The sequence below is a fragment of the Phocoena sinus genome, chromosome X (assembly GCF_008692025.1).
Source record: "Phocoena sinus isolate mPhoSin1 chromosome X, mPhoSin1.pri, whole genome shotgun sequence".
In the NCBI taxonomy this organism is placed as follows: Eukaryota; Metazoa; Chordata; class Mammalia; order Artiodactyla; family Phocoenidae; genus Phocoena; species Phocoena sinus.
In genome coordinates, this window is record NC_045784.1 from 1,596,149 (window position 1) to 1,623,869 (window position 27,721).

Here is a 27,721-nt window from a genome sequence, read left to right on the forward strand (position 1 = left end):
TTGCCCTGCAGGAGGGTTCTGGGGAAGGACCCCGGGCAGGGAGTGTCCTGCCTGCACCCAGGGTGGGCGCCTTTGGTGCTGGTGCATCTCCCATGCCCGCGGGAAGCAGACCCAGAGCACCCATTGGTGCGGGGCAGCCACCTGTTTCCCCAGCGTCCTGAGGCTGGTTGGCAGCGTAGCGCAGGGGAGGCGGGCTCCCCAGGACGCCCTTCAGCATATACAGGCACACGCCTCACGGGCTCCGGGCCGTGCCGTTTGGGACAGAACGCCCAGCCCTTCGGATTCTGGCAGAGGCACTCAAGTTCGGTTCATCCTTTCTGCTTGGAGACATTGCCTGTTTCCCTTGCAAACTGGGAAGCAGAAGTCAGCACATCCGTCCAGCAAGGGTGGGGTGGCCGGATCGCCCAGCGCGCGCCCTGAAGGTTCACCTGAACGGAAACCGAGGATGGAGCCCTGGTGGGGCCTCTTCTACCTCACGTTCCTGTGTTCTCTGATGCACATCCGAGGTAAGGGAGGGTTTGCTCTGGGGAGAGCTGCGTGGGTGTGCATTTCTATCTGGCTGCTTTTAAAAAAAAAAAAAAAAACTCCGCCGGAAACCACTTCCACTCAGGAAATGGCTCTAAGGTGCCGGATTGTAGAAAAACAAAAAAACAGACCAATTATGATGGCTTTGAGGGGAGGAAAAGGGGCCGGGTACCAATTCAGGGTCTGGGAATTGGATCCAGAAGTGTAGGATGTGGACTCAGTACTTAGACGCGAACTGCTTTTGATCTCTGTGTGTCACACACGGAAAAAAGTGACCCGTGTTCCTGGGGCGTGTTGGGATTTTTCAATTCCTTGTTTTCGATTTAAAATAATCAGTGCTGCGTTTCTGGATGGGGACAATGGAACTGAGACCCAGCTTGGTTCTGTGGGACTGATCACCCAAGATTGGGTTTGCTGGAAGGGCAGCCTCCGTTCAGGTTTTTAGACATTTCTCACCAATGTCACCCCTCCTGTTGGCAAATTAAAAGCATCTGAATTGTTTACGCCCCAAACTTCAATACAGGTTCTTCTGGTGATGCCAGGATTTTGGTTTGTCGGGGAGCAGAGGTGGGGAGGGACCTAGTTTGGGAACTATTATTTACCCATGCCATGTAGGATTTAACCGCAATTGGATAAGCTCCTTTGGTCCTCATTTGAATTTTAGGAGGTGGAGGCCCAGGCAGGATTTAAGAGTGAGAAGTGTTGTAGGTTAGGAATTGAAAGGATTTCATTTGGGTGGCGCTCTTGTGACATTTCCTGTTTATCCTGTTTGAGGATGGTTGTTTAGGGGCAGATGTGGTTTTTGTGAGACATCCTGGCACCCAGAGCCCAGAATCTTCCCCGAGACCCTTCCGGGAATCCTTGCTGTCTGCACATCGTGCCCCCCGGCACGTGGGTCACGCAGAAACCCAGTCCAGGCGCTTGTGTTGGCAGGGAGATGTTAGTCCCTGAACTGGCACCAGGGCTGAGAAGAGCAAGAGAGCAGAGCTCTGATTCTACACAGACCCGCCCAGAAGCCGAGCCAGCAAAACCTGTCTGAGCGTTTATTCCCGCAGCTGTGCACACAGTAGGAACTGTGGGTTTACCTGCGGGCTCAGGCAACTCAGCCTCCTCCCAGGCACGGTCGGCTTGCTCCTCTGGGGATAATGGGATGTCAGATTCCTTCAGCGCATCTCATGGCTCACCGTATGTGCTGGGGAAACTTGTTGTGGATTTAACCGCTGTTCTTCAGAAGAGAAGAAAATGCAGGAGCCGGCCTTGGCTGACGTTAGCTGAGTGCTTCCGAGGATGCCCAGGTTACGTTCTTTTGATGAGGGCGTGACTGGCGACAGGCTCTGCGGGTGTTAATCAAGTTCATTCTTGAACTTGGGCTGGGGCTGCCAGGCTTGGTGCACTTTTTCTTTCTTTCTTTTTAAATATGTTTCCTTTTTGGATCGAACACGGAACTTTTTTTTTTCTTTTTGAAGATATTATTTTATTTTATTTTTGGCCATGCCGCACAGCATGTGGGATCTCAGTTCCCTGACCAGGGATTGAACCCGTGTCCCCTGCATCCCTGCATTGGAAGCGCAGAGTCTTAACCACTGGACTGCCAGGGGAGTCCCTTGATGCCCTCTTATAGATGGGTACACGGAGGCACAGAGGTGTTCCATCATTTGTCTGAGGTCACATTGCTGGGAACATGCACAGGCAGGAGGGACGGGAGGAGGGACGGGAAAGGTAATGAGGTCTGGATCAGGGTGCGTCGGTGTGAAGACGTTGTGCAGCTGGCCCGAGTCCTGGGTAGTTTGTTAAATGCATGGACCACCCCCTCACACCCCAAACCACCAGCAGCTGTCGGCGGCGTGAGTGAGTTCACGAGGTCCCCAAACACTTCCTGCAAGGCTGTCAAGATGCTTGTTACCAAGGCTCCGGAAGAGCAGACTATCACCATGGTGAACGTCACTTAAGCGTTCTTATAATGACTAAACTGTGTGTATAAAATAAAATAAGAATTTGATTACAGTCCTGAGGTATAGGGGTTTACAATTCGGCAGTGTCAGATTTCCAGTGTATTGAATTACCTTTCGCTATCAAACCTGGATGCACTTGAAGGACCAGGAGACCAAGTGAGGTCTTCGAAAGTGTGTGTGCTTAAACAGAGCTCCTTTAGTCTACCTACAGACTAAAAAAGTACCGGCATCCCTTGGTATTTGAGGGGGATTAGTTCCAGGACCCACTGGGACACCAAAACCCATGGATGCTCAAGTCCCTTATATAAAATGATGTCATATTTGCACATAACCCACGCACTTCCTCCCGTAGACTTTATTTTTTTGTTTTTATAAATTTATTTTATTTATTTAGCTTTGGCTGCGTTGGGTCTTTGTTGCTGCGTGCGGGCTTTTCTCTAGTTGCGGCGAGCGGGGGCTGCTCTTCGTTGCGGTGCGCGGGCTTCTCATTGCGGTGGCTTCTCTTGTTGCAGAGCACGGGCTCTAGGCGCGCAGGCTTCAGTAGTTGTGGCTCGCGGGCCCTAGAGCGCAGGCTCCGTAGTTCGCGGCACGCAGGCTCTAGTTGAGGCGTGCGGGCTCGGTAGTTGCAGCGCGCGGGCCTCGCGGCATCGGGAGCTTAGTTGCCAGGCCAGGGATCGAACCCGTGTCCCCTGCATTGGAAGGCGGATTCCTTACCACTGGACCACCAGGGAAGTCCCCTGAAGTTTAGTATTTTTCAAAGACAATTGAGCCAGAGTCAAAAGGGGCACCTTAAGTTTGCCTGAAGGAAGTCGGGCTTTGTTCCCTGGGAGTCCTGCTTCAGCTGGGTGAAATCCCTCAAGGACAAGAAAGTCCTACCGATTTATGGCGTGCAAAGTGGCTTAATCTGTGACCGCTGGTCCCTGGAAGGACTGGCTTAAATTAACCCGCGCTTCAGATGAAGCCTGTAAATTCCTATGTAAAGGAATGGAAAGCAATTGTCTTGAAGGGCAGCCGTTCCCGACACTGGCTGGAATAATAAAATCTACGATTCTGCCTGCCGGTGAGGGGTGGGATTCTTATCCCCTGATGGACCCACTCAAAGGTAATTAAATTCAGCACCTATAAATTCTGCTGCTGACGGCTGTACTTGGTGCCAGGGCTTTAGATAGTCATCAGTTTTCCCCCCTCTTCTCAGAGCTAGCCTGGGGCTGGTTTTCTCCTTCAGAGGGAATAATTCGGGGGTTAGTTAGTGGGAACTGGGACATGTGCCTCTATCGTGGTCGCCGTGGAGGAGCGGTGGGTTTTTTCTAGCGCATGGTGTCATCCTCAGCACTGTGCCGTGATGATTCCAACAGCTCTGCCCTTTGCAAAAATCCCCTTTGTCCTGTAGGCTTGTGGGTCTGAGAAGTTCAGGGAAGCAAACTCTGATACAAAGCATCTTAGAATCTTGCTGGGGTAGAATTTGACTGGGGAGGGAGGGCATTGGTTACTAGAGATAACGAGAGAATTCCTCCAAGTGCCACTCAGGTGGTTTCGTCTCAAAATCCCTCCTAAATAGCTTTGTTTTTGGAGGGTAGGGGTTCCTGGGTATGGCGCTAAGACCTCCCACCCAGCTGCATGAGTCATTTTCAACGCCCATCTCCAGGACGTCAGCAATGGGTGACCAGCCTTATGATCGCAGACCCCAGGTGGCTCCTTTCCCCTCGGTGTTTACAGAGCCCAGAACATGTGGGATCGATTAGAAACCGCGGAGCCAGCTAAACTAAGCAGATCAGAAACACGTCTTAGGTTCCCAGCCCCGTCTTAGGCTCCGATTGAAAAAAAAAAAAAAAAAGCTAGTGGAAGTCATTGCCCTGGGGAGCTGCATCCCCCCTGCCCCCCAGCTCCACCGAGGTTGAACCTCTGAATCAGCGTCGTCCACCTGAGTGATGTCCCTGGCAGGGCTGCACCCGGTGGGGCTACTATTTGAAGCACATGGGGAGGGTCTTGGCTGCAGCCCCTCTGGGCCAAACCACTGGCCTGCAGGACCGGATCGTCGCCAAGCCCAGGGTAGGGGAGCGCCTCATACTGGGTGCGGTCCGCCGGCTCTCTGCGTGAGTCACGCCCACGGGCCTCCCAGTAGCGCCACAGCTAGGGACAGCTTCCTCCGCGACCTCTCCTCGTCAGAAGCATCTCCAAACGGAAGGAGGCTGCTGGAAAGAGAAGGGGACACAGAACGGGGTTAGGGCAGGGTGGAGGGACTTGGCTGTTCTCAAAGCCCCAGACAGCGCTCCCTGGCTTTCGGCTGCAAGAAGGCCAGCCGGCAAGGCTACCACATCCCCAGAGACGACCCAAGGCCCTTTTGGAAAACAGCTCCCGCCCAGCCCTGTGGGTTGGTTGAGCGATGGATTCGGGAGAGGCCAGGAGGAGACAGATAACAGAGGCTTTGATCATCTCAGAACAGGGAGTGGCCTGATGCTCAGGTTGGAGGACACTGTGTAGGTGCTTCTTCATGGGACGCCTGGAACTCCTGGGAAGAGCCTGGTGAGAGTTATCTGTAAACTGTCAACTGGCGATTAGAATGCAAATTCCGGAGCTGCCCTTGTAGCTGAGGGCACTGGGGGCCCTGCACCGGTATCTGTCCTTTCAAACTGGAGGGAGGGTCAGCCACAGCCCCACTGGCAGCCCTGGAAGGAATGTGTCTTCAGAGTCCCCAAGGCTGACGCTGATTCCTGTCACCCAGCCCCTGCACAATGACCCAGAGCAGAGAGCGGCCAGCTTGTCCCCAAAAGAGGACCTGGCAGAAGCTGGAGGGACACAGACCCTGGCCAAAGAGAGGGGCAATGAGGACAGATGCGGGACCTCCCTGTGTTAGAGACGGCTCTCCGGGGTTTGGCCTCTAAACGCACTGAGCCCCGGCCTCCAGCCCAGGCCTCCGTGAGGCTGCCGGTGGGTGCCCTCTGACCTCAGCTCCTCTGCTGTCCAGTGCCTGGGCCGGCCCCAGCTCCGGAAACCCCTGCCTGGGGGCGTCCACGCACCGGGGTCCCGGTTCCCTTGACAAGCAGCCCCAGAAGCTGCCCCCATGGCATCCCAGCCAGGCCAGGCCAAGCGCTTCCCTGACCCCAGGCTGGACGGGTCAAAACGACCTCCAGGCAGACTCGGGGAGTCTAGGACACCCTGGGTCTAGGAAAACGGTGTCCCCCCCGCTTCCCGCCAGCCCCCTTCCAGGCACAGGGGCTGGGACTGGGGCTCCTGGAGGGTCTGGGTTCAAAACCTGACATTGCCCTTAGGCTCCTGGAAACTCAGGCCCCTCGGCTGGGACAAGGGCATGGTCGTAACACTGACGGCCCCTCGTGGGCGGAAAGAGGGATGCTCGGGTGACCTGCAGATGTTTGAAGTGGGACTTGGTACATAGTAGGTGCTCATAGATGGTTGAGCATCCTGATAGGTCCCCAGCGACGTGTTCGAGGCAGGGCTGGTGCGGGGCAGCGGGGGCACAGGGGGACACCTCCAGGCCCCCACCTGCGCCGGCCAGAGCGACCAAGCGGGAAGCAGGTCATGGGGGCTGAAAGCAGTGTCTTTGCCTGAAGAAACCCTGCCCCGTACAGATTTAGGATTTCACGCAGAGATGCTTGAGCACGTGGATGGACCTTGAACACGGGATGCTCGGTGAGAGAAGCCAGACACAGAAGGACACACCGTGTGTGAGTCCAGAACAAGCCAGTCCACAGAGGCAGAGAGTGGGGCTGTGGTGTCAGGGGCTGGGCAGGGCAGATAGGGAGTGAGTCTTAATGCAGACGGGGTCTCTTTTGGGGGATGAACATGTTCCGGAACCAGATAGCAGTGGCGTTTGCGTAGCATTCATTATAAACATACTAAATGCCACTGGATTGCCTGCTCTAAAGGAGTGAATTGTATAATCTATGGATTCTGTCTCAACAGAGCTCTTTTCAAAAGCTCTTTTTTATCAGCCAAAGATGAGATACAAGTTGGTCAGGAGCTCAGAGGTTTTCTGATTGGGCTTCTCTAGTTTTAGAGGCGGCGAAGGTGATGGGTGGGATGTGTGTGGGAAGAAGCCCTTAAACTGGCAGGAAAGGGACACTCAGCTCGTTAAAAAGGTTTTGTGGGTTTTTTTTGAGATAAAATTCACATGCATGAGAGTCACCCTGTGAACGCTTTGAAAGTGAATAGTGCAGACATTTTTGTTCAGCATGCCCACTATGTTGTACAACCATCACCACCATGGAATGCCAGAATGTTCTTATCACCCCCAGAAGGAACCCCGTCCCCGTGAGCAGTCAGTGCCAGTCCCCCCGACTCACTTGTTATCCACCCAAGTTTCTCCGAGTTGAGCTTGTAAGAAGACTGAAACCCAGCCTCCGCTTCTCTCCAGACCCTAGACTTCCTCATAGTATTTTTAGCAAGTCCGAAACTCGCACGCCAACAAAATTTCTGGGCCCCCGAACACTGGGAGGGAGCCGCGGTTGAAATGTTTGTGAAATGCTTGCGGGGGTGTCACGGAGAGGCAAGGGCAGCGCGATTCTGGGCCTCAGTCCAAGATGCATCCTGTCTTAGCCATAAAGGAAAATATCCACAGTTCCAGCCACAGAGCCGCCACCGTACCGCATTTCCCGAAGGCATCCCCTGAGGTGTAAACTGGGGTCAGAGTGTCTCCCGGTGCGTAAACCACTATCTTCCACACGGCTCACGTGTCACCTCCTCCAGGCAGACCTCCAGGTCGGCTCACACAAGACGTGCAATTGCCCCCGCTGCCTTGTGGTCCCCGCTGCACCCTGTCCCCACCTTTAGGGACATTCACGGGTCTCTCTCCCCTAAAGAACCAGGAAGCAGGGCTAGTGTCGTTGAAGGTCCCGTCCCCATTGGGTAACAGCATGCCTGGATCAAAGTCGCAGTTCGTAAATGTTTGCAGAATGCACGGGTTCTTTGGCTTTCCAAGACGTCTATGTGTTTTGCTTGAGGCAGCTGAGATCCTAGGAGCATCTCCCTCCTGTTTAAGACGGGGATACCAGGAACTTCCCTGGTGGTGCAGTGGTTAAGAATCCGCCTGCCAATGCAGGGGACACGGGTTCAAGCCCTGGTCCGGGAAGATTCCACATGCCGCAGAGCAACGAAGCCCGTGCGCCACAACTACTGAGCCCACGTGCCACAACTACTGAGCCCGCGTGCCTAGAGCCCATGCTCCGCAACAAGAGAAGCCACTGCAATGAGAAGCCCACGCACCTTAGCGAAGAGTAGCCCCCACTCGCTGCAGCTAGAGAAAAGTCCGCACACAACAACAAAGACCCGGCACAGCCAAAAAAATAATTTAAAAAAAAAATTTTTTTTTCCTTTTTTTTTTTTTTTGCGGTACGCGGGCTTCTCACTGCTGTGGCGTCTCCCGTTGCAGAGCACAGGATCTGGACGCGCAGGCCCAGCGGCCATGACTCACGGGCCCAGCCGCTCTGCGGCATGTGGGATCCTCCCGGACCAGGGCACGAACCCGTGTCCCCTGCATCGGCAGGCGGACTCTCAACCACTGCGCCACCAGGGAAGCCCCTAAAAAAATATTTTTAATTAAAAAAAAAGATGGGGATGCCATTGGCAGCAACATGGATGGATCTAGAAATGATCATACTAAGTGAAATAAGTCAGACAGAGAAAGACAAATACCATACGGTATCACTTATACGTGGAATGTAAAAAATAATACAAATGAACTTACACAACAGAAACAGACTCAGACATAGCAAACAAACTTATGGTTACCAAAGGGGAAAGCAAGGGGAGAATAAATTAGGAGTTTGGAATTAGCAGATGTCAACTATTGTATATAAAATAGATAATTAGCAAGGACCTACTGTACAGCACAGGGAACTGAATTCAATATCTTGTAATAACCTATAAGGGAAAAGAATCTGAAAAAATATATATATGTATAACTGAATCACTTTCGCGTACAGCAGAAACTAACACTATATTGTAGCTTAACTATACTTCAATAATAATAAAATAAAAAAGACGGGGGTGCCGTCATCTTCCTTCAGAGGCGTCTTTGGTGAGGGGCACAGCCTGCCAGGAGAGCCAAGATGTTGGCTTCACAAACACACCACAGGGGAAGTGGAGAGAGAGAGGGGGACTTTGGTCTTCCGCTGACCTCACGGTGGGTGCTGGGCTTGACCTTTGCACCAGGGGGGATGTCTGGGCAGGTGGGGCCAAGGGGGTGGAGACAGGTGTCAGGGGGCCCCGACGGTCCCGTTGTGGTGTGACCTGGCGCCCTATGTCTCCCCACAGGTCAAGGTGACTTTGATTTGGCCGACGCCCTCGATGACCCCGGTAAGTGCCTGTCTTTCTCTAGTAGATGCTATGCTTCGCAGCCTGTGTCAGCTCTGTGGTGCCTCGGGGCTGGGTGTGGCGGGGATTCCGAATTCCAGGCAGTGAGAGCTCTGTGTTTCACCCAAGATCACAAGCCCCGGGAGATGGACCTTCACATCCGGCCTTAGCTGTGGGGCTCGGTCTTATGTCTTGGTAGGTCTGGGCTCCCCAAGCCAGGGGTTCGCGCATACCCTGGAGGGTTTTCCTTCTCTTAAATGTGGTTCACCTCTACTCGCGGGGCATCTGCGACTTGGAAGACCCCCCTACACCCCACCTGTGTGTGGCCACTACCCTTGAGGTCAGCTGGACCTTCTTGCCAGCGGAAAGGCTGACTGTACATCTCCTGGGCCCGGGAGGAAGGTCTGGATTAAGGCCCACAGTCAAGCTGGATGGCAGGAGCGTTCAGACCTGGGGGCTTGGGGAGGAAGGAAAGGTTGTGACCTGCAGGCACAGTGGGAAGAAACATCAGTGCTTGTCTACTCAGAAAAACCAGCTTCTTCTGTCATCAGGGGAACCCCCGGTCCCTCATCACACATCAGTTACGATGGATTTTCCGAGAAGTAAAGAAGGGACGTGATCACCAGACCCACTCAACTTAAATAAGGATGACAACCAGGGCTTCCCTGGTGGCGCAGTGGTTGAGAGTCCGCCTGCCGATGCAGGGGACGCGGGTTCGTGCCCCGGTCCGGGAGGATCCCACATGCCGCGGAGCGGCTGGGCCCGTGAGCCATGGCCGCTGGACCTGCGCATCCGGAGCCTGTGCTCCGCAACGGGAGAGGCCACAGCAGTGAGAGGCCCGCGTACCGCAAAAAAAAAAAGAAGCTTGAGGACGAGGGGACAGTGTGGCCTCCAATAGCAGCCTGTCACCACTTCTCCACTTATGAGCCAGGGGACGACACTTAGCACTCCTGTACTCTCAAAGGAGCTGCTTTTTAAAATGAAAATACACCTTAGGAATCAAAATTTTAACAATATTTCTTCTCTAGAGAATGGCATTTTGAAAGATATTCATTATCTAAGTTTTTACATTTCTGATATGTTGGAATTTTTACTATGTATTATTTTGTAATCAGAAAAAGTACAGACATGTAAGAAATAGAAAGAACAAAATAATGGAGGCAAGACCTGCTCCCTCCCCAGTTTTCCCCACTAACTGAGGCTTTTGCTAGCGGTAACCGTGACAGAGCAGATATGAGATTATTGTCAGAGCACCAGACAAGCCTAGTGATGCAGATCGAAGCTGACACACTGCTTCCCCCATCTGACTGCAATGGTGAAGGGCTCAGTCCTTCCCAGAGTGGACGGACTGCGAGGTCAGGGTTATAGGAGGGCCAGTGGTTGCAGCCACACTGCGGGGCATTGGGAGGTACCCCCCCCCATTCAGCCTGGGTGGTCGGCATGGGGTCTGGGATGGATAAAGAAGGAGCACGCCCAGGGTAGGGCACACGCAGCTGAGGGCTGTGGTGCAGAATCGCCAGAGGCGTTTTATCGATTAAAAAACATCATCAACCTGTGAACTGGCAATTCCCCTCCTAGAAAAAGGGAAGGATTGAAAGGAGAGACTCAGACGCCGGCGTAACTCATCATCGCCAAAAGGCAGAAGCCACCCAAACGTCCCTGGACGGATGGATGGAGAAACAGCCTGGGGTCCATGCACACAGTGGAATGTGACCCAGCCATGAAAAGGAGTGGAGCTCTGACCCAGGCTACCACGTGGATGGACCTAGAACCCACGATGCTCAGTGAGAGAGGGCTTTCTGCAGAGAGGAAGGACCCTGTCCACTGTGCACCCGGCAGTTCCAACCTCCCTCACCCTTGTCAGGTGCCACCCCTCCGAGCACCTTCCCCCAACCTCTTCCTCCTGCCCCTGTCTGCCCACCCACACTGCACCCCCAGACTCACTGAGCCTGGCAGACAGGTACTCTGCACCTGATGCCCCGTCCATGAGTGCTGACCTCAGGGAACCGAAACCACCTGGGAAGCTGTGGACCACCGCGTTTACGCACCCCCGGCAACAACAGGCACTCCGCAGACTTTTGTCACGTGAAAAACACGGGCAAGAAAGTGAGAGAAGCGTTGTCCTGGAATCGGGGGAAGCTTCTCTCCAGATCTGCCTTCGCCCGCCCTACCTCTGCCCTGCAGGCATGTAGTCACCTTGCACGTTTGTGGGGCACCAGCGCTGCGCCCTCTGCCCTCGATGCTCTTTGCTCAGTCGGTCCTCCTGCTGGCGTCCCAAATCTCGCTATCTCACCTCCTGCAAGGCTCGGATGAAACTTACTTCCTAAGGAGCTGAGCTGACCACCCCAAGAAAGTTTTGCTCCCCCAGCGGGACCTCTGCATAGCTCCCGTGGGCGTGGGTTTTAAAGATGCTTTTGTTCTCCCCCCCACCCCCGAATACAGAGTGGAATTTGTGTTCATATCATGTCTGTGTTAGCGCCTTGAAATTCTCATTGTTTATTAGGGCATTAACGATTCTTTCTTGGAGCTGCATGTAAATCCTCGATGCATACTGAATGTATGTTCTCTCTGTCCACAGAGCCCACCAAGGAGCCGAGCTCAGGTGAGGGACTACCTGGCTACACAGAAATGAGGCTGCGCCCCTGAGATGAGGTTTTTGAAGGGGTTTCTAGGGACGTGGAGTGTGTGAAAGAGGGGCAGGTGTTTAAAGCAAAGCCTAGTCCTTGGGGAACTGGAAATCAAAATCACAGTGAGACATCATTCCTACTAGGACTGCTAGAATCAAAATGTGGGCGATACCAAGTGTCGGTGAGGGTGTGGAGACATTGGAGCCTTCGTGCGTTGCTGGTGGGGATAGAACATTGTTCAGTCTCAGCGGAAAACAGTCTGGCAGCTGCTCAGAAAGCTACGTATGGAATTTCCCTGTGACGCAACAGTTCTGCTCCTGGGTATAGACCCAAATGAACTGAAAGCAAGGATTTCAACAGACACACGCACACTTAGGTTGATCGTGTATAATTCCTACATTGGTCCAGGAGAGAAAAATTAAGAATAAAGTTGATGAAAAGAATGATAAAGTTGATTGAATGAAGAATAAACTTGATTAACTAGAGGTCCAGAAATTTTAAAAAAAGAAAAGAAAGGAAAAAAAAATAAAATAGTAGGAATAACGTAACATTAATTACTGTAGATGTAAAGCGATTTAATGACTGTTAAAAGACAGGGCTTAAAGCACTTTTAAATCAGTTATATGCTATTAAACAAAGTGAAAGTAAATGTTTGCGTAAAGATTCGGAGGCAGATACCGGAGGAAAGTGACATCGCGTAGCAAATGTCGCACAAAATAATCTTCAAGGAATAAACAGGTGTTTTTTTTTTTCTGGCGTACAGTGTAAAGGCTAAACAGTTACAACTTTTGTAACTGTGTGCATGCAGTTTTTTCTTTAAGTTCTACGTTCTGAGGTTTTCCTTCTAGCGGCTACATGATCTGTGAGCAGCAATGTGAATAAAGTACAAGATCTAGTTCTTATTTTATAGGCTGCTACTGACGGAAGGACATTCTTCTCTTCTAAACATGCAGTGTTGCCTTCCCCACAGATATCTACCCAAAGCCGACGCCTCCCCACCAGCCACAGCCCGGAAATCCCGACAACAGTGGAAGTAAGAAAGTTCATTCATTTCAAAGCAAGTTTGATGAAAGGTGCCCCCCTTTTTTTTTTTTTTTTTTAACTATGAGTTTTCATCTGACTGCTTCTGAAGTAAGAACCAACTCAGCTTTTACGGGGGTGGGGGGGGGGAGCAGTTTGCATCATTTTATTTCCTCGTGCTCAGACACTGGGAGAATACTGAGCATTTGGGGACGTTGTGTATTATTATGCTGGAATTTTAATCAGGCTGGAGGACGAGTCTTCTTCTAGCTGTTTCCGTGGTTCCTAATAAGTTCCCTTTCACTGTGCGTTTTAGGTCATTTATCTTCAGTTTCTCCTTTGTTTTAAAAGCTTGGCAGACACTGCGCCTATAGATTACTTTTAAAAAAAGGGGGGTGGCCAGGAGGGGGGTAATATGACCCAATAGCCCATAAAGTCCTCAGCAATTCAAAAACCCTAAAGACCTAAAAGCTGACCCGGCAGAGTGACCAGTGACACTGGCCAAGTTGAGAGCTTGCGGAAGCTTCCTGGAAGCTTGGTGTGGCCTTGAGATGGGTGGAAATTCATCTCCTCGGCGGTGGTGATGGCCATGGTGAGGGAGATGTCATGAAAAGTAAGACGTAAGGTTCTACGAAGCTGTTACCTAATTGCAAAGCAACCCAGGCCACTAACTGCGTTAGTTAATGGACGCTTACGTCACTACTTTGTCATCCTTGATACCGAAACTTGGCCTCTGTACACCGGTGCCAAATTGAATCTCAGAGACAGAGTTTCAGGTGAAGTAGAAAAGAGTAGCTTCGTTGCTTTGCCCGGCAAAGGGGGACACAGCGGGCTCCTGCCCTCATAACTGTGTCCCTGGGCTTCCCTGGTGGCGCACTGGTTGAGAGTCCGCCTGCCGATGCAGGGGACGCGGGTTCGTGCCCCCGTCTGGGAAGATCCCACATGCCGCAGAGCGGCTGAGCCCGTGGGCCATGGCCGCTGAGCCTGCGCGTCCGGAGCCTGTGCTCCGCCACGGGAGAGGCCACGACAGTGAGAAGCCCGCGTACCGCAAAAAAGAAAAAAAAAAACTGTCCCTACCTGGGGTGGGATTCGGTGAGGAGTTTTATAGCAGTGGTTTAAAGGGTGGGGCTGCTGAGAAGTACCAGGGTGCCTGCAGGGCCTGCACTCCTTCACAGTCTAGCCATCACCTGGGCTCAGGTGGTCTCCTGATGGGCTTCTGTGCTTCTCAGAGGGTATCAAACTGTGGCCTTCTCTTTGGAATGAAGAATGCCTTATCAAGTAGTTAAAATCGTCCATTTGTTGGGGTTTTCAATATCTGACAAACAGTATTGTCATGTGTATCCTTTGAGGGGGAACCAGGACCTGCCCCCAGGCTGCACCATTGTTTCTTCACTGTTCCTCCCTTGTCTCTGCATCCCCTCCCTTCCCTGGTTAGCAACCGCTTGAATCTGCCCTGTTGGAACTCAGAGAAGGTCATGGGGGCTGAATGAAGCCCATTTCCTGTAATCAAGAAACGGGGGACACAGGAAGGCTTTTGTGCCCAGGAGCTCCACAGGGCCCTGCTCACTTTCATCCCCTTTGGTTTTTTTTCCCCTCCAATTTTAACATCCCAGCTCCATGGATTCCTTTCTTGTAAAAATTCCTCCCAGCCTTTTCAACAAACTATTGTCCAGTGAAGCGCTGTTGTTCTACAAGATACCGATGGAAATCCCTCCTGGGGAGCGTTTCTTGCTACAGTCTATTTGGGGATCTCGGGTTAAACGTATTCCCATGGGCTTCCCTCCCACGGGGTCCAGAGAATGTTGGATGCTGGCCATCCTGTAGGATGAGTCACCAGGACCAGGGTGACTCATCCACCCCAGGGCGTGGGTGGCAAGCCTCATGCTTGGGAGGGGTCCCTCTGTGACTCAGGGTTCCAGCAGCTGACACATTCCAAATGAGAGGGAGGTCGCTTTCTGGCCTTTGTTGTCAAGCTCTGCTAAAACCCAGTGGGGAGATGCCTTTCAATTGGTGCCCCCAAATAATGCATTTATATTTGATATGAGTTATATGGCTTTTGGTATCAGCCTGACTGTCCCTTAGAAGCTAGTTTTGCTGATGGTTTACTGTGTATTGGGGAACACGTCTTGATTAAGGGGTTTTGGAACACTGATGAGACTCAGTGAGTATGCTTTCTGCCTAACCCATTTGGAACGATTCATAATGAAATGATAAAACGTGTAAAAACAGGGACGCAGCAAACTCAACACACACAGCAAACGAAGAGGGGAAAGAACTTGATTAGAACTTAAGTATGGAAACAGCAATACAGGAGTAGAAGCTCTCCTTAAATTTCACGCTTGCCCTCTGGCTCACCCAGGTCCTGTGTGTGTCTCTTGAGAAGAAAGGTGAGTCATTGAAGGCAGTGGTGAGCAGTCCCTTGGATACAGGGTGTTCTGGAACATTCTAAGGTGCAAGAAAGGCTCTGCAGGTGCAATGGGAGATCCTGGCAGAGACCGTGTTTTGTGCCAAGGCTCTGGGGCAGGAAGCTTGGGCTAAGTTTGAAGGTCAGATTAAGGGCATTTGTGACAAAAGTTAAGATTAACTCCAGTGAGGGAACGTACCCACGCACAGCAGGAAGGGTAACACGTCATCAAAAACGTGAGATGCTTCCGTCCTAGTATTGATGACGGGCTTTTGCAAACAACGTGATGTTTGCGATAACGCTAAACGTTGGAACATTCACAGGGCAGCGTCTGCCAGATTCTTTTCAGGAATCCGTGAACTTCTTGCTTTCAGAACCAAAGGAGGAGGTTCTGGGCGCCAAGGTCAACACGGTGTTTAAAGCTTTGGAGATGTTGAGTACCAGAGGTTCTGTGAAGGCGATAAACAGCAAATATAAATAAACCGGGATGTCATGTTGTATTTTGGCCTTTTGTATTGTGTGAATGGTTCATTGCAGGAAGATGTCGTTCTTTTCCTAACATTACCTTGGTGTTTTCCAACAGATATCTATCCAAGGCCAAAGCCACCGCCACGTCCCCAGCCTGGCAGCTCTGACAACGGTGCAGGTGAGTCCTGAGTACTGAGACGCCTTCTGGAAGCATTGGGAGGGATGCAATGGACCATCTTGGAATTCTGTCCTCGGGCGGTGAAATACGTTGGTGTTTGAAATATGCAGAGGTTCTTTAACAAGGAGTCCACCTGCTGTTACCAATCGCTCTGTTGATGGAGGATGCATTTTGTTTTGTTTTGTTCGGGGATGAAAGAATGCAATGCGCCCCAAAGACATCTCACGTCACTATGGAGGAAGGGGATTCTCTGCGTCCTTGGTTGCCCTGTTTTGGGTGTTACGTTGAGTTTTGCTTCCCTCGTCAAGAGCCGTTTGGGGCCACGTTGCCTGAGTTCCCGCCATAGATTGAGTGACGTGTTGGGAATCCATGCACCTGGGGGAGGACCACTCGGGAAGGGATGCCGGCTCATGGTGGTTGGGAGAATCGCAAGAATTCCAGGGCTTGGGCAGACACGTGTGCCGACAGGTGGGTGCTGGGGAAAGCTCAGCTCTACGGGTATCCTCATTTCCAGCTGGTTTGGCAATGGGGAGTTCCCCTGTTTCCGATTCTCTTGAGATATTATTCGAACGTTGAATTCCTAGGGTGCAAAACACCGTTGCTTACGCCCAACCTGACAACCTTCAGAGAGATCCAAGCATCATTTCTCCCCTGCAGGTTTCAGCTTGGGGTGGGGGGCATGTCTGTCTCCAAGACCTGACCTCTAGATCCTAAACTGTGATCCTTTCTCTGTATCCCTTTGCGCTGCAGCAGGAGATCAGGTTATACTTTGTAACATGCAATGCCATGCAATTGTGGTTAATTTATTTCCTTGAGTTAGAATGAAAAGTACACACACACACACACGCACGCAGGGATTTTTGCCTTTCCTCCACCAATGCATCCCCAGAGCCAGAAGCCAGACATGGCACACAGTAGGTCCTGTAAAGATCAGTTGTACGAGCAATGCCTTAGCTAACTTCGGCGACGGAGGGCTCACCCCTAAACCCCTGCATCAGGACACATATACCCTCCACTGTGTTGTTGGCTTGAAAGGTCTAACGGCCCCGCCTCCAAAAGGCTGTGTTCTTTGACTGACAGCATCCAGCAATGTTCCTAAGGGGTTCTCACAAAGCTGTTCTCTGTTCCAAGATGTTTCAGGAGGCACCCTTTTATCATTATCATCATTATTATTATTAATTATTATTGGCCACGGGTCATGTGGGATCTCATGGAAAAGTGTATCCGAGCCAGATTTGAGGGTGATAACCCAGGTAGAGCATCTCAGAAAAGTCCGAGAGCTGTTCCGCCCCGTTTAGATGTCAAGGCCCACTTCTGTGAAGTTTTTTGAGACAGAGGGCTGGACCTCACAGCAGGTACTAGCGACAGGTGACACGATCTGAGCATCACTGTGGCCCCTTACAAGATGGAGAAGGAAGGTTACCTTGTTAGGGTCTGGCTGGCGCTGGGAGAATGCTGCAGTTTGGTTGAGCAGATATTCCTACCGATGGGGGAGGTCCGACCTCCCTAAGGCAGGTACACGATGCACAGCGAGGGGTGGAGAGAGGAGGCCAAAGGGAAGAGAAAATTTCTTAAGTTTACATTTTTCTTGCCCTGCCATAAAACCTGCATTTTATTTCACATAAAGGATATGGTAAACGACACAGGTGAACAGGCACATGAAGAGACACAGGGCGAGGGGGTCCCAAGTTAGGAGCTTCTAGAGTTGGGGTGCACTGCCTTCCACCGTGTAGATAGATTCACTCATTCAGAAGCTCTCCAAACCCCGTCTCCTGGGTTTTAACAGAGGCTCTGTCACGTGAGCCTGACTGATGCAAACTCCTTGGCCACAGGACAGGGGTGAGGCTGAAAGTCCCAAGCCTCCCATCGCTGCTTGGTTGCCCTGTTTCCAAAAGTCACCTCATTCACGTAAACTCAGGTGTGGTTCTGAATAACAAAAGACACCTTTATCTCTTTTGTCACTTCACAAAAGACCCCTTTATCATTCCTATCATTTAGGAAATTCCAAGGGGCTCTGTGTTTGGATTAGGGAGGAAAACCAAATATGTATATATATTTCTGATTAAAATCACAGTGTCGCTGTCTGCATCCTCTTTATAGATCTTGCTTGAGGCTAGGGGTGGAAGTAGCAGGTTGGGGTCCAGGCCCGGCCCGGTGAGAGCCACGCCCCCTCCACCTCCACTGGTCCCGCTCCCCCCCTAGCTGTAACGCCTGCATCTCCCCTTCCTAGCTCTGTCTGTCCCCACCTGCCCGCTGGGAGGCCAGCTCCGTGAGAGCAGAGGTTTGGTCTGCTCTGCTCTGGCCGTGTCCCCTATCAACTTCATGGCGCTCTTCCGAATAAATGAATGACCGTGTGCTTGTCCCCTTCTAGGTGGAGATGGCTACCCCTCGTACGGCAACCCACAAGGTAACACACGGGCGGGGCAGCCCACCTTTCCCAGGAGCGAGCTCTCCACGTCACTGTGGGATGCAGTGGGGTAGACGTGTAATGATTTCAACCTGAGGGTGTTCAGGGAGCACCTGCTGTTCCCATGCTCGTCTGGAAGCTCCTGAACACACATGTCTGTCCTTCAGGGAGGGGTCCATCCTGTAGGGGTCAGAGAAGGAGGGCGAGGACAGTCCTCAGGCTGCAAGATGCCTCGGAGCTCTGAGAGCAGGGCTGGGGTTCGTGGACCTGCCGCTGGGCCACTAATGGCGTCCCTTTCATTGACCACTACTGACCGGTAGCCAAAATGGAGAGGAGGGGAAGTCATGGCATTCAGCCATGGAGAGCCCCCAGAGGGCACTGCCGGCCCCATCACAGGTCCAGCAGTGGGGGCTGGAGTCCGGATGGTGGGCTTTTGTTGTGTGTCTCTGGGAGGATGGGGTCCAGCCTCTTGGTCATCTGGCATTTGGGTGGAGGGTGACAGTGAATCCGCCCAGCTGACCCCAAGGCTTTGGGAAGAAGAAAGGTATTGAGGTGTCTTTCCAGCCTTCAGCCCCTATCCCCATGCGGAGTCTCAGTACTGCTCTTTGCTGGGTGTACAGACATTCTGGGGAAGTCCATGGATGCTTCTCTCTCGTGGGCAGGAAGTGGGGCAGGAGGGGTGCATCTCAGGGCAAGAATCCAGGTCTGACACGTGGTTTCACGGGGCCCACGGCAGGACAGAGGGACTCATCCTAGACTGGGGCAGAATGGAGGTGGGTAAGGATGCTCCTTGAGGGGACCATCTCCAAGGCCGTGTCTAAAGGATGGGTGAGAGGCAGCCAGGACAGGAGAGGTAGGTGCTGTGCTAGGTCAGGCTGGGTACACCCCCGGGAACAACTCTAGTGTATGGAGCCAGGGTGTGGAGTGTGATGGGCAGAGAGCAACACTTGTGACTGGCCAGGCGACCCCATGGGCTCGTCTGCACTTTATACATGCTTCACAGGAAAAACCCTGCCCCTATTTATGTGATGCATGGATCAGAGGGCCAGCGACGCTCAGGGAGATCAGTGTTAAGACCCAGTTAGTTCCCAGACTAAAGAGGATGTTGTAGAGACAGTGGACATGGGGATAAGAGGTCAGCCTGGAGGACCATTTGGTAGTCACCGTTGATATCACCTGGTTGATTTGTATGGGATGGCAGAGAGGAAAGAGGTGTATCCGTTAGCACTGCTATGTAACAAAAGACCCCAAAACAGTGATTTTAAACAACCACCGTTGATTATGATTATGTGAGTCGCAATTGGGCTAAAACCAGCCCACATCCATCCAAGAGGCCAGGCCAGGCTGGGCCACAAGGCAGCCAGACACGGTACCAGAGAATAAAGAGGAGCATCACCAGGATAAGAAGCATCACAGCTTCATGTCTGCCGGTTCTATTGGCTGAAGACCCAATTCTGAGGATGATGACCCGGACCCCCCCCCACCTCCCATGCCACCAAGTCACATGGTAGAGGGTGTGCATGGGGGGTGGGGAGCCCTGGAAAGCGGGGTCCAGCAGGGGACGGGGTTGAGACAGCAGCACAAGGGAGGGATAGATCCCTGGGCACCGTGGTAACGCTCTTCCAAGCATCACGGGAGCCACATCCACGGCGTGGCCACTCATCCGTCCCCTACGACACGCCGGGCGCTTGCCTGGATCTGATGTAGGACATGGGTGGTTATTTTAGATGGAAGCAACGATTTGTTCTTCTGGGGAAGTGTGGATTTTTGTCCCATCAAGCTTCCGTACCTTGGATTTTGTGCAGGAATACCTAAGCTTCCCTTAAAGCATTGATGTTTGCTCTATGGTTGCGTTCAGAGCTCCAGCATGATTTGAGGATCGGGCCATCAGGCACTTCTTGGTTAAAAAAATTTTTTTTGCATGAGTGAACATTCTATGTCCCCAAAGCTACAGATTCATCCAAATTCACAAATACATGAAAAAACGTATCAAGCCTATCTTCTGCGCAAAACTGTTGGATGCCCCAGTCCGGTAAGACTGGTTGGTAAGCTCCCCTGGAAGCAGAATCACTTCCTCGGGCTTCTTGTGTGCATTCCATCATCTGCCCGTGAATAGGAGGGTGGGGAGGGCCGGGGATGTGATTGCAGAGTTATTTACAACCAGCGGCGTTCAGGCTGGCTGTGTTTTTCACAGTCCATCTTACTTTTCTGGGTTCCCGCAGGCAACAGGATAGCAAAAATCGTGTCTCCTGTCCTGTGCGGGGTGCTGGTGACCCTGGTGGGGGCAACGACCAGCTATTTCCGGTACAACAGGAAGAGGAATTGTTGCAGGACAAATGGCAAGTTTCCCTCCCAATTTTATCTTCCCTAAGTGTAAAAGCCTGATAAGTATATGAAGAAATGTAACAAAACAGAAGCAGACTCACAGATACAGAGAACAAACTAGTGGGTCCCAGTGGGGAGAGGGAAGGGGGGAGGGGCAAGATGGGGCAAAGAGATTAAGAGATACAGACTGCTGTGTATAAAATAAATAAGCAACAAGGATATGTTGTACAGCACAGGGAATAGAGCCAATATTTTAGAATAACTTTAATGGAATACAATCTAAAAATGTTGAATCTCTGTTGCATGCATGAAACTAATATAATATTGTACATCGACTATATTTCACTTAAAAAATTACTTTAATAAAATAACAACCAAAACAACTTAGGTCCAATAGACGCACTGGCACATCTTCCCACGAATCATATGTCTCTAGGAAATTTGTTCTCAAGATGAAAAATGTTTCATTTTATTTAGAATTGATTACTTTTCAAAAAGTCCTTAAAGTAGTTTTTTTTTTTTTTTTTAATACAGGCCTTTAGAGCTGATTTGAAACCCCACCTAAATGATGGCTTTTAAGATCTCTTCTTGTTACACATTTTTTTTAATTGAAGTATATTTGCTGTACAGTGTTATATGTTACAGGTGTACAACGTAGTGTTTCACAAGTTTTAAGAGTTATACTCCATTTACAGGTATTACGGAACATTGGCTATATTATGTTATAAAATTATTTGACAAATATATGTTAGTTAATTTATTTAACTTATGTAATGAAAGGCCGAATAAATCCTCTTGAATACAAGCTATCAAAAAAGTTCATGCAAAATACATACTTTGATTTCGTGAGTAAAAGGTTTCCTGTCTGCTTTTGTTTAACAAGGCAATGTGCTTAAAAATATTGCAAATAGAGTTGAAAGCAGCCACCCGCGATGCATCTGCGTGAGCTGTGTTGCAGTGCCACACTCAATAAATGATAACGTATTTTGAATTAAAAAATACTTTCTGGGGTCCTTCGCTGGTAATGTTATTTCTGATACTGTCCAAGGTAGACCCCCTTGCATAATGAAGGGATTTTAAAGCTGGGCCTTTATTATGGACGCACGGGGGACTTGAGAGATGCTTTTGAAAAGGTTTTCTCATCTGTAAGATTTGGTTTCACTGCCACAGACCTTACATAAGTAACTTGCTTTTGTTTTCAGTGAACTTTCAATCACAAGGGAGTCGGCAAAGATATGTGGGTGGAGTCTGCAGTGTTTGGACCCTTCTCCCAAAAGAAAACCACAGAAGGACTAAATTGCAAACCTTTCTGTCGAAAGGTGCACAGACCCCAGGGAAATGGGTTGGGGCCAGGGCTGGGGGCGTGCTGGGACTTTCTGCTTCACCTTTGGGTCCAGGCTTCCGGGTTTGAAGACTTACACGCCCAAGGACGGGTGGGTAGCCGTCCTCGGGAGCAGAGATCCTGTCTGCTGAATCACGAAAGCCCTAAAGACATCGCTAAAGGGAAGATGGCCGGGGGGTGGGTGGAGAGGGGAATGCTTTATCGCAGAAACAACAGCTCAGATGTTAACTCGGGGTCTCCCAAGGTTTGGTCCTGAGACCAACCATGTCTGAATCTGTCTGTGTTTTGCCAGGGGGCCTCCACCTCCAGGAAGGAAGCTGTGAAACAAAAGCCTATTCCGGGAGTATTTTTTTAAGGATTTGGGCGACTTCAAAATCCCAAAACCTACCCTTGGCCTCCCTCTGCTGGTGGGTGGGTGGTACTGAGCAACCCCCTGGCCGGGGCGAGCCTTGGTGTACATAACCCCGGACCCTGAAAGTTTGCGGGGCGGGTGGGGGGAAACAGATTAGGAAGAACAACGTTACTTTCTGGGCAACATGCCTTAGCATTACAGAGACACTGTGCATTAATTTCGCTTGCATCTTCGGCCACACTCTGTAAGCACCTGTGACCCCGGGAGCTCAGGGCTGAAAATGGGCAAGCAAAGTGAGGCAATATCTCAGGCTCAAACGTAAGGGGGTGGAGGGAGCCCCAACGAGCGAAGTCACCGAGATAAATACTATTTTAGTGCCATATTTTTTTTTAAAAAAATAACAAAATGGCAAACTACAGCCTGCCGGCTTGCTGCCTGTTTATGTCAGTAAAGTTTTACCGCGGCGAGAGGCAAATGAGGCATCGCATACAGATGCAAGGCTGGAGCCCACGTTGATTTCACGTTTTGATGCTATGCTCACGGTGGGCTTTTCTGGGCATCCATTATGATTTTTTTTTAAAAAAAAAAACACCAAGTATTACGACACATCCTGAGTTTTTTGGCGCCTGCTACAACTTGGTGGCCACTCACCTCCCCCCATTTGAATTTCTGAAGCAGGGGCAGCTTTTGCTCTTTTTGGTTCATGCCCTTCCCGTTTATCTGAGGCGGAAGCCCTTTTTGGTTAAAGCAGTGTCCTGTCTTGAAGCTCTCTCCTGCCTTTTTCGGGACTAGATAAAATACACGTCTAGCTGATTTACTTTGCTGTACCGTAGAGACTAATACAACATATTATAAAGCAGCTACGCTCCAAAAAAAAAAAAAAATTCTGTCTACTTCCTCAATTATCCTTTAATGATAACTTCACCAGGTCCACTAAGGGACCGAATTTGGCTGCGGTTCTGTGAAAGTTAGCGAGCTCAGAGAGTTAAGACGTGCTGTGACATCATTCGGGCACCCCTCCCACAGTGCGCAGGACTGATCCTTGCTGGGTGCAAAACCCGTAAACCGTCTAAGAAATATGGCAGCTTGACATTCTCTCTGTGGTCCGGTGTTGATGCTGCTTGGCTGGCTAGCATCCCTGAGTAGGGCCAGGGAATGCCCACTCTCTCCCGAAGGATGGCGGGCACGTACACTGGCCAGCTCTGCAGGGGTTAGGAGCAATGCACGACCCGTGCGTCTGTATGCAGCCCAGTCCTGGAGCTTGTGCCTCTTGTAGGGACAGTGATGGGGATGGGGGCCTCTAACATGGCGACAGAGGTCCATGCGCTCAAGGGGACCGTGTGAGCATCATACTTTGCCTTTATTTCGTCAAATGGACGTAATAGCAACTCCCCGTTTAGAGGTTATGAAGATTAACTCGACCGCATCCCCCAAAGGGGTTTCTACAACTATGAGTTGTCACCCAAAAGCTAGAGTTACGCGATTCACCTAAAATGTTCGAAATCCTGAACAAATAGAAAGCAGCAAAAAAGATAGCAGGGCTTTGAGATCAATCCGTAGAGTTTTTTTCTCTTTTTTTCCTGGCTATGACATCTTGCATCCAATCTTTCCTTACAGAACCAGAAAACGTCTGAGGCCTTCAAAATCCACCCTTTGCTTTGAGAAAAGCTCCACCCAGACAAGAACCACCTTCATCACTCCCGTGCAAAGTTCCTTTCCTTCTCGGCTTAAGCGGCTGCCCTGAAGGGTTTTCTCTCCTGTTTGCAATAGACGTGCTACCTAACCAAGAATTCCTAATTCCTCAGACACATCGATCATCCTAAGGGAGACAGCTGGACCTTGGGTTGTAAAATGACTGCTTGATCTGTTGGTTCCATCGTGAATCCGGACGGAGATTCCAACTCTGGAATGAGCTCTGAAACTACCTCCTGGTGTGACCTCAGGCCATCGACATGGTCACAAAGCACAGGGGCAGGAGAATGGCACCGGGGTAGGGCGGGAATGCCATCGGCTTCTAAAAGATGCAGACAGACTGCTGTTTGGGTTTCCAACAAGCTGGGGTGAGAAGTTTGACTGATGCTGTAAGTTCCTTAGTTATGTCAGGAATCCAGACCTGTTCACCACCGTCCGTGAATCGGGAATGAGTGATTCCCGACACTGACGGCGGAATTTGAACGTTATTTCAGCTCCCAAGAGTACTGTCACCTGCAGAGGAGGAGGCTGGGTTTGGGAAATTTAAGTGCAAAATCGCTGATGTGGAAACCGTCTCGGGGAAGTGATCATGGGGTGCTTTCTTCCTGTGAAATAGTCCAGTTCCTACATTTTTTGGGAGAACGTGGGGTAGAAATAGAGATTTGCAGATGTTGTGGCTTTTCGTATTATTTTTGGTCTTTGATCCTCCGTGGGTACCAGTTCTTAAGGCGACTGCAGTGCCTTCCTTGGTTTATACTTTTCTTTTTACTGGACTAGATGATCTTCTATCCTCAAATATCTAAAACGTATACTAGCTGTTCGGTTCTATTTTAGTAATGCTTTAGGGGAGAGGAAAAAGGATGATTTGGGCAGATCAGTATAGTTTGATTCAACTGAGATTAATGCTGATAGAATTTTAGAGTTTAAATATTAGAACCAAAGAGGAAGCCAGTCCGCTAGAATCTGGATCTCGTAAAGAGGACACATTAACATTCCAAATATGCATGCCTTGAGCTCACCCTTAAGGATTGAGAGCTGGGTCTCCAAAGAGAAGTTGAAAGCAGAAAGCGTTTGAAAGAGTTTCCCCAAAATGGAAAAGAACTTAAAACTAAAGATCCTGATCAGACATCTCAGAATTGCATGCCTTCCCGTCCTGGATTTACAAAGATTTGAGCCATTTGAAGACAGCCTGTATTTCCTATTTTAATAGGAATGTCCTAGGACTCTTCCCAAATCTTGTTAAGCTTCCCCATAAGTGAGGATGCCCGCTAAACATGTCCCATATATGAGTTTTAGCGGGGAGTTCAATTTAACTCTTGTTCAAAAGTGTGTGTATGTACACACACAGATTTACACACAGATGTACATAAATGGAACTTAAGCATTTTGAAAGGTAACTCCATCCATTTTCTGTAACTGTCATGGGCAACTTTTCATCATTTAAAATACATGTAAGAGAAAAAAAAATCGGCCTTGTTGGTTGTGTTCTCTTTTCTATATTTTGCACGTATGACCATGAGACAGCGGTGAAAGGGTCAAAAAGTCATGAAGCTACGTAGCTCTGCGTGCATCCAGGAAAGCCCTTTCTACTCCATTGTGCATCCTTTGGGCGCATGGCCTTGGAGGCTTATGGCTGAGACGGTCGCCCCCCCAACACCAGCTCCGATGGACCCAGCAGTCGTTTGAGAACCAGAGGGGCATCTGTCACCTTCCAAAGGAAGAAATGGTGTCCTCAGTACCCTGTGGAAGAAGATGGATTATGAACACATAAAGAAACATATAGTTGGAGAACAGCGGGATAAACGTCACCCCGATGACAAGAGGAAAATATGGTTAGTGTTCAATGTCGTTTAAATTAAAGTATGTGAATAATGCTCTCTCGGGAAGCCTCTCTTTAAGGCTTTAAGTTCTGGGGATGGGAAGCCTCTCTTTAAGGCTTTAAGTTCTGGGGATCGAATGTACAGCATGGTGACTCTAGTTAACAATACTCTATTCTATACGTGAAAGTTTTTAAGAGAGTAGACTTTATTCTAACCACAAAAAGAAATGGTAATTATGTGACAGGATGGAGGCGTTAGCCAAGGCTAGGATGGAAATCCTATTGCAGTGTATACACAATGTACACCTTATTGTATATATATTGTATATATCACAATGTACACCTTAAACTTCCGCAATGCTACGTGTCAATTATTATCTCAGTGAAGCTGGGGGGAAAAAAGCTCTCTCTGACATTTTCTTCCGGAAGCGTTTTTTGCTTGGATTCCGTAGGCATCCAGCACTCCACATGCACAGATGTTCATTTCAGTGGCCTTGGCAAGATTTTCTTCTTTCTTTCCATGGCACATTCACTATAAACTTAATATTCTGTGATAGTTCATTTTCTACACACATATATGTATCTGGGGGAGTGCAGCTCACTCAGTGACCATATGTTTCTACTGACGTCACAGAATCTGACTTTCAAATGATGTTTACTCCTGACGGCGGTGAAGCTTGTTCATTTCTGAGACCGTTTAATAGGATCTGCGTGTGCATCTGTTCTTTTATCTTTTTCAGATAATTTAGTGTAGATTTGGTGGCTTTTTCTTGCAGACATTTGGACGACTCCTTTATCTGAGCTCATCAATCAGTTTCTTCGAAACTCCTTGTGATTTGTGTTCGAGAAGGTCTCCAACATCTCACGCATTTCAAATGCAAGGAGCCATCATCCTTAGTAGAATCATTTCTACCTTCAGCGCATGTTTTCTAACATTTTGTTTGTTTATTGAATTCACTCTTTCTTTGCACCCTCTGGTTTCTTACGAAAGCAGATCTATGATCCCCCAAAGGTGGACACATTCATCCAAACCCTCTGTTACTTTTCGGGCTGTGTTAACCTGAGATAGTCATTCTTAAATCTCACCGATCTTTCTTTTCATTCATTGACAAGTGTCACGTTGAAATGTCTCGTGATGCAGGGGACAGACTTCGGATCCCCATCTGTAAAACCACGAGCCTCGGGCAGGTACAGATGAGTTCTGCTGGTTTTCAACAGCTCTTCAGAACGCAAATTCTAATAGCAGCAACCAACCATGTAATTCTCTCCTCGAATTCTTGCTCTGAACCCATCAACCTTTTCAGGACACGTTAATCCATTTTCACAGGGGGCTTGAATTTTTTTTTTTTTTCCCAATTAAGCCCACTCAGATAGTGAGACCCATAGTAAAGCAAGTCATCAGAAGCTAATCACCAGCCTTAAAAAACCGACGGTTCAGCCACCGTTTCTGAGAAAATGATTCTTCTTTTCACTCGTAAACTCACGAGGGGACATGAGCTCTGGAAAGCTGCCTGCTTTGGTAGTAAGAGCAGAAAACTGTCTTCTGATCCTGTTTCTTACGATGACGTGAAACCAGGCAGACGAAAGCCCTTGTGGTTCCTGAAACCCACCATTCTGATGGGGCAGACTTTTCTTTGGAGAGCCGCCTTCTATGTTAACGATGTATTTCTTGAATCTTCACATTTTGGGGACACACCCTTGGCGTACATCACATCTCCAGCCCTGGCAGCTTTCACCTTGGCCCCCAAAGCAGGTGGTACTGTTACCAGTTAGGGTTCTTGGCCTCCTTAAGCAATAGAAATTGATCAGAGGCCAGACAAGAAATTCACGCCAGGCTTTATCGGGGCCCCTGCTGCAGCGCGGGGCGGGGGTGGGGGGGAGTGAGAACAAATAACAAGTTCCCTTGTTTGCTCGCTCCCTGGGGGGGGCAAGCTCGTTCCTTAAGTGGGCTGAGGGTACGGGTGGGTCCAGGGGTGGGGCTGGAGGGGAGGCTTAGGTGGGCTGCCCACCCCTTAGGTGGTGTTGAGTGCAGGGGGCATGCCCGAGACCCTGCTTTCGCTCCACGCTCTTCAGAAGTGGCAGGTGGGCTTTTTGGTCTCTTTGTATCTTATTTTTCATCATTTGCCCCAACTGCGCATGCACGCGGTTATTTTTAGTCCCGTACCTTTTCTCTGTGTGTTGCTACTCCAAGAGATCTCTGTCCGGGCACAAGCCCTGCAGCAAAGGGTCCCGGGTCCCAGCCTGTCTCAGTACTTTCAAAGTATTATTATCTCTTCAAATGACCTTTTCAGCACTTTGCCT

The 27,721-nt window shown here is 50.0% G+C and overlaps 1 protein-coding gene across 1 annotated transcript; it reads left to right on the top strand.

Annotated features, from left to right (window-relative positions):
- XG (Xg glycoprotein (Xg blood group)) lies at positions 1 to 25,761 on the top strand. Its single transcript, XM_032619117.1, has 8 exons — positions 1 to 506; positions 8,748 to 8,789; positions 11,365 to 11,388; positions 12,384 to 12,446; positions 15,421 to 15,483; positions 17,855 to 17,890; positions 20,113 to 20,229; positions 23,527 to 25,761. Exons 1-8 carry the CDS (start codon positions 446 to 448, stop codon positions 23,541 to 23,543), a joined length of 423 nt encoding a protein of 140 aa, XP_032475008.1. The 5' UTR covers positions 1 to 445; the 3' UTR covers positions 23,544 to 25,761.
- The last annotated feature ends 1,960 nt before the right edge of the window (positions 25,762 to 27,721 follow it).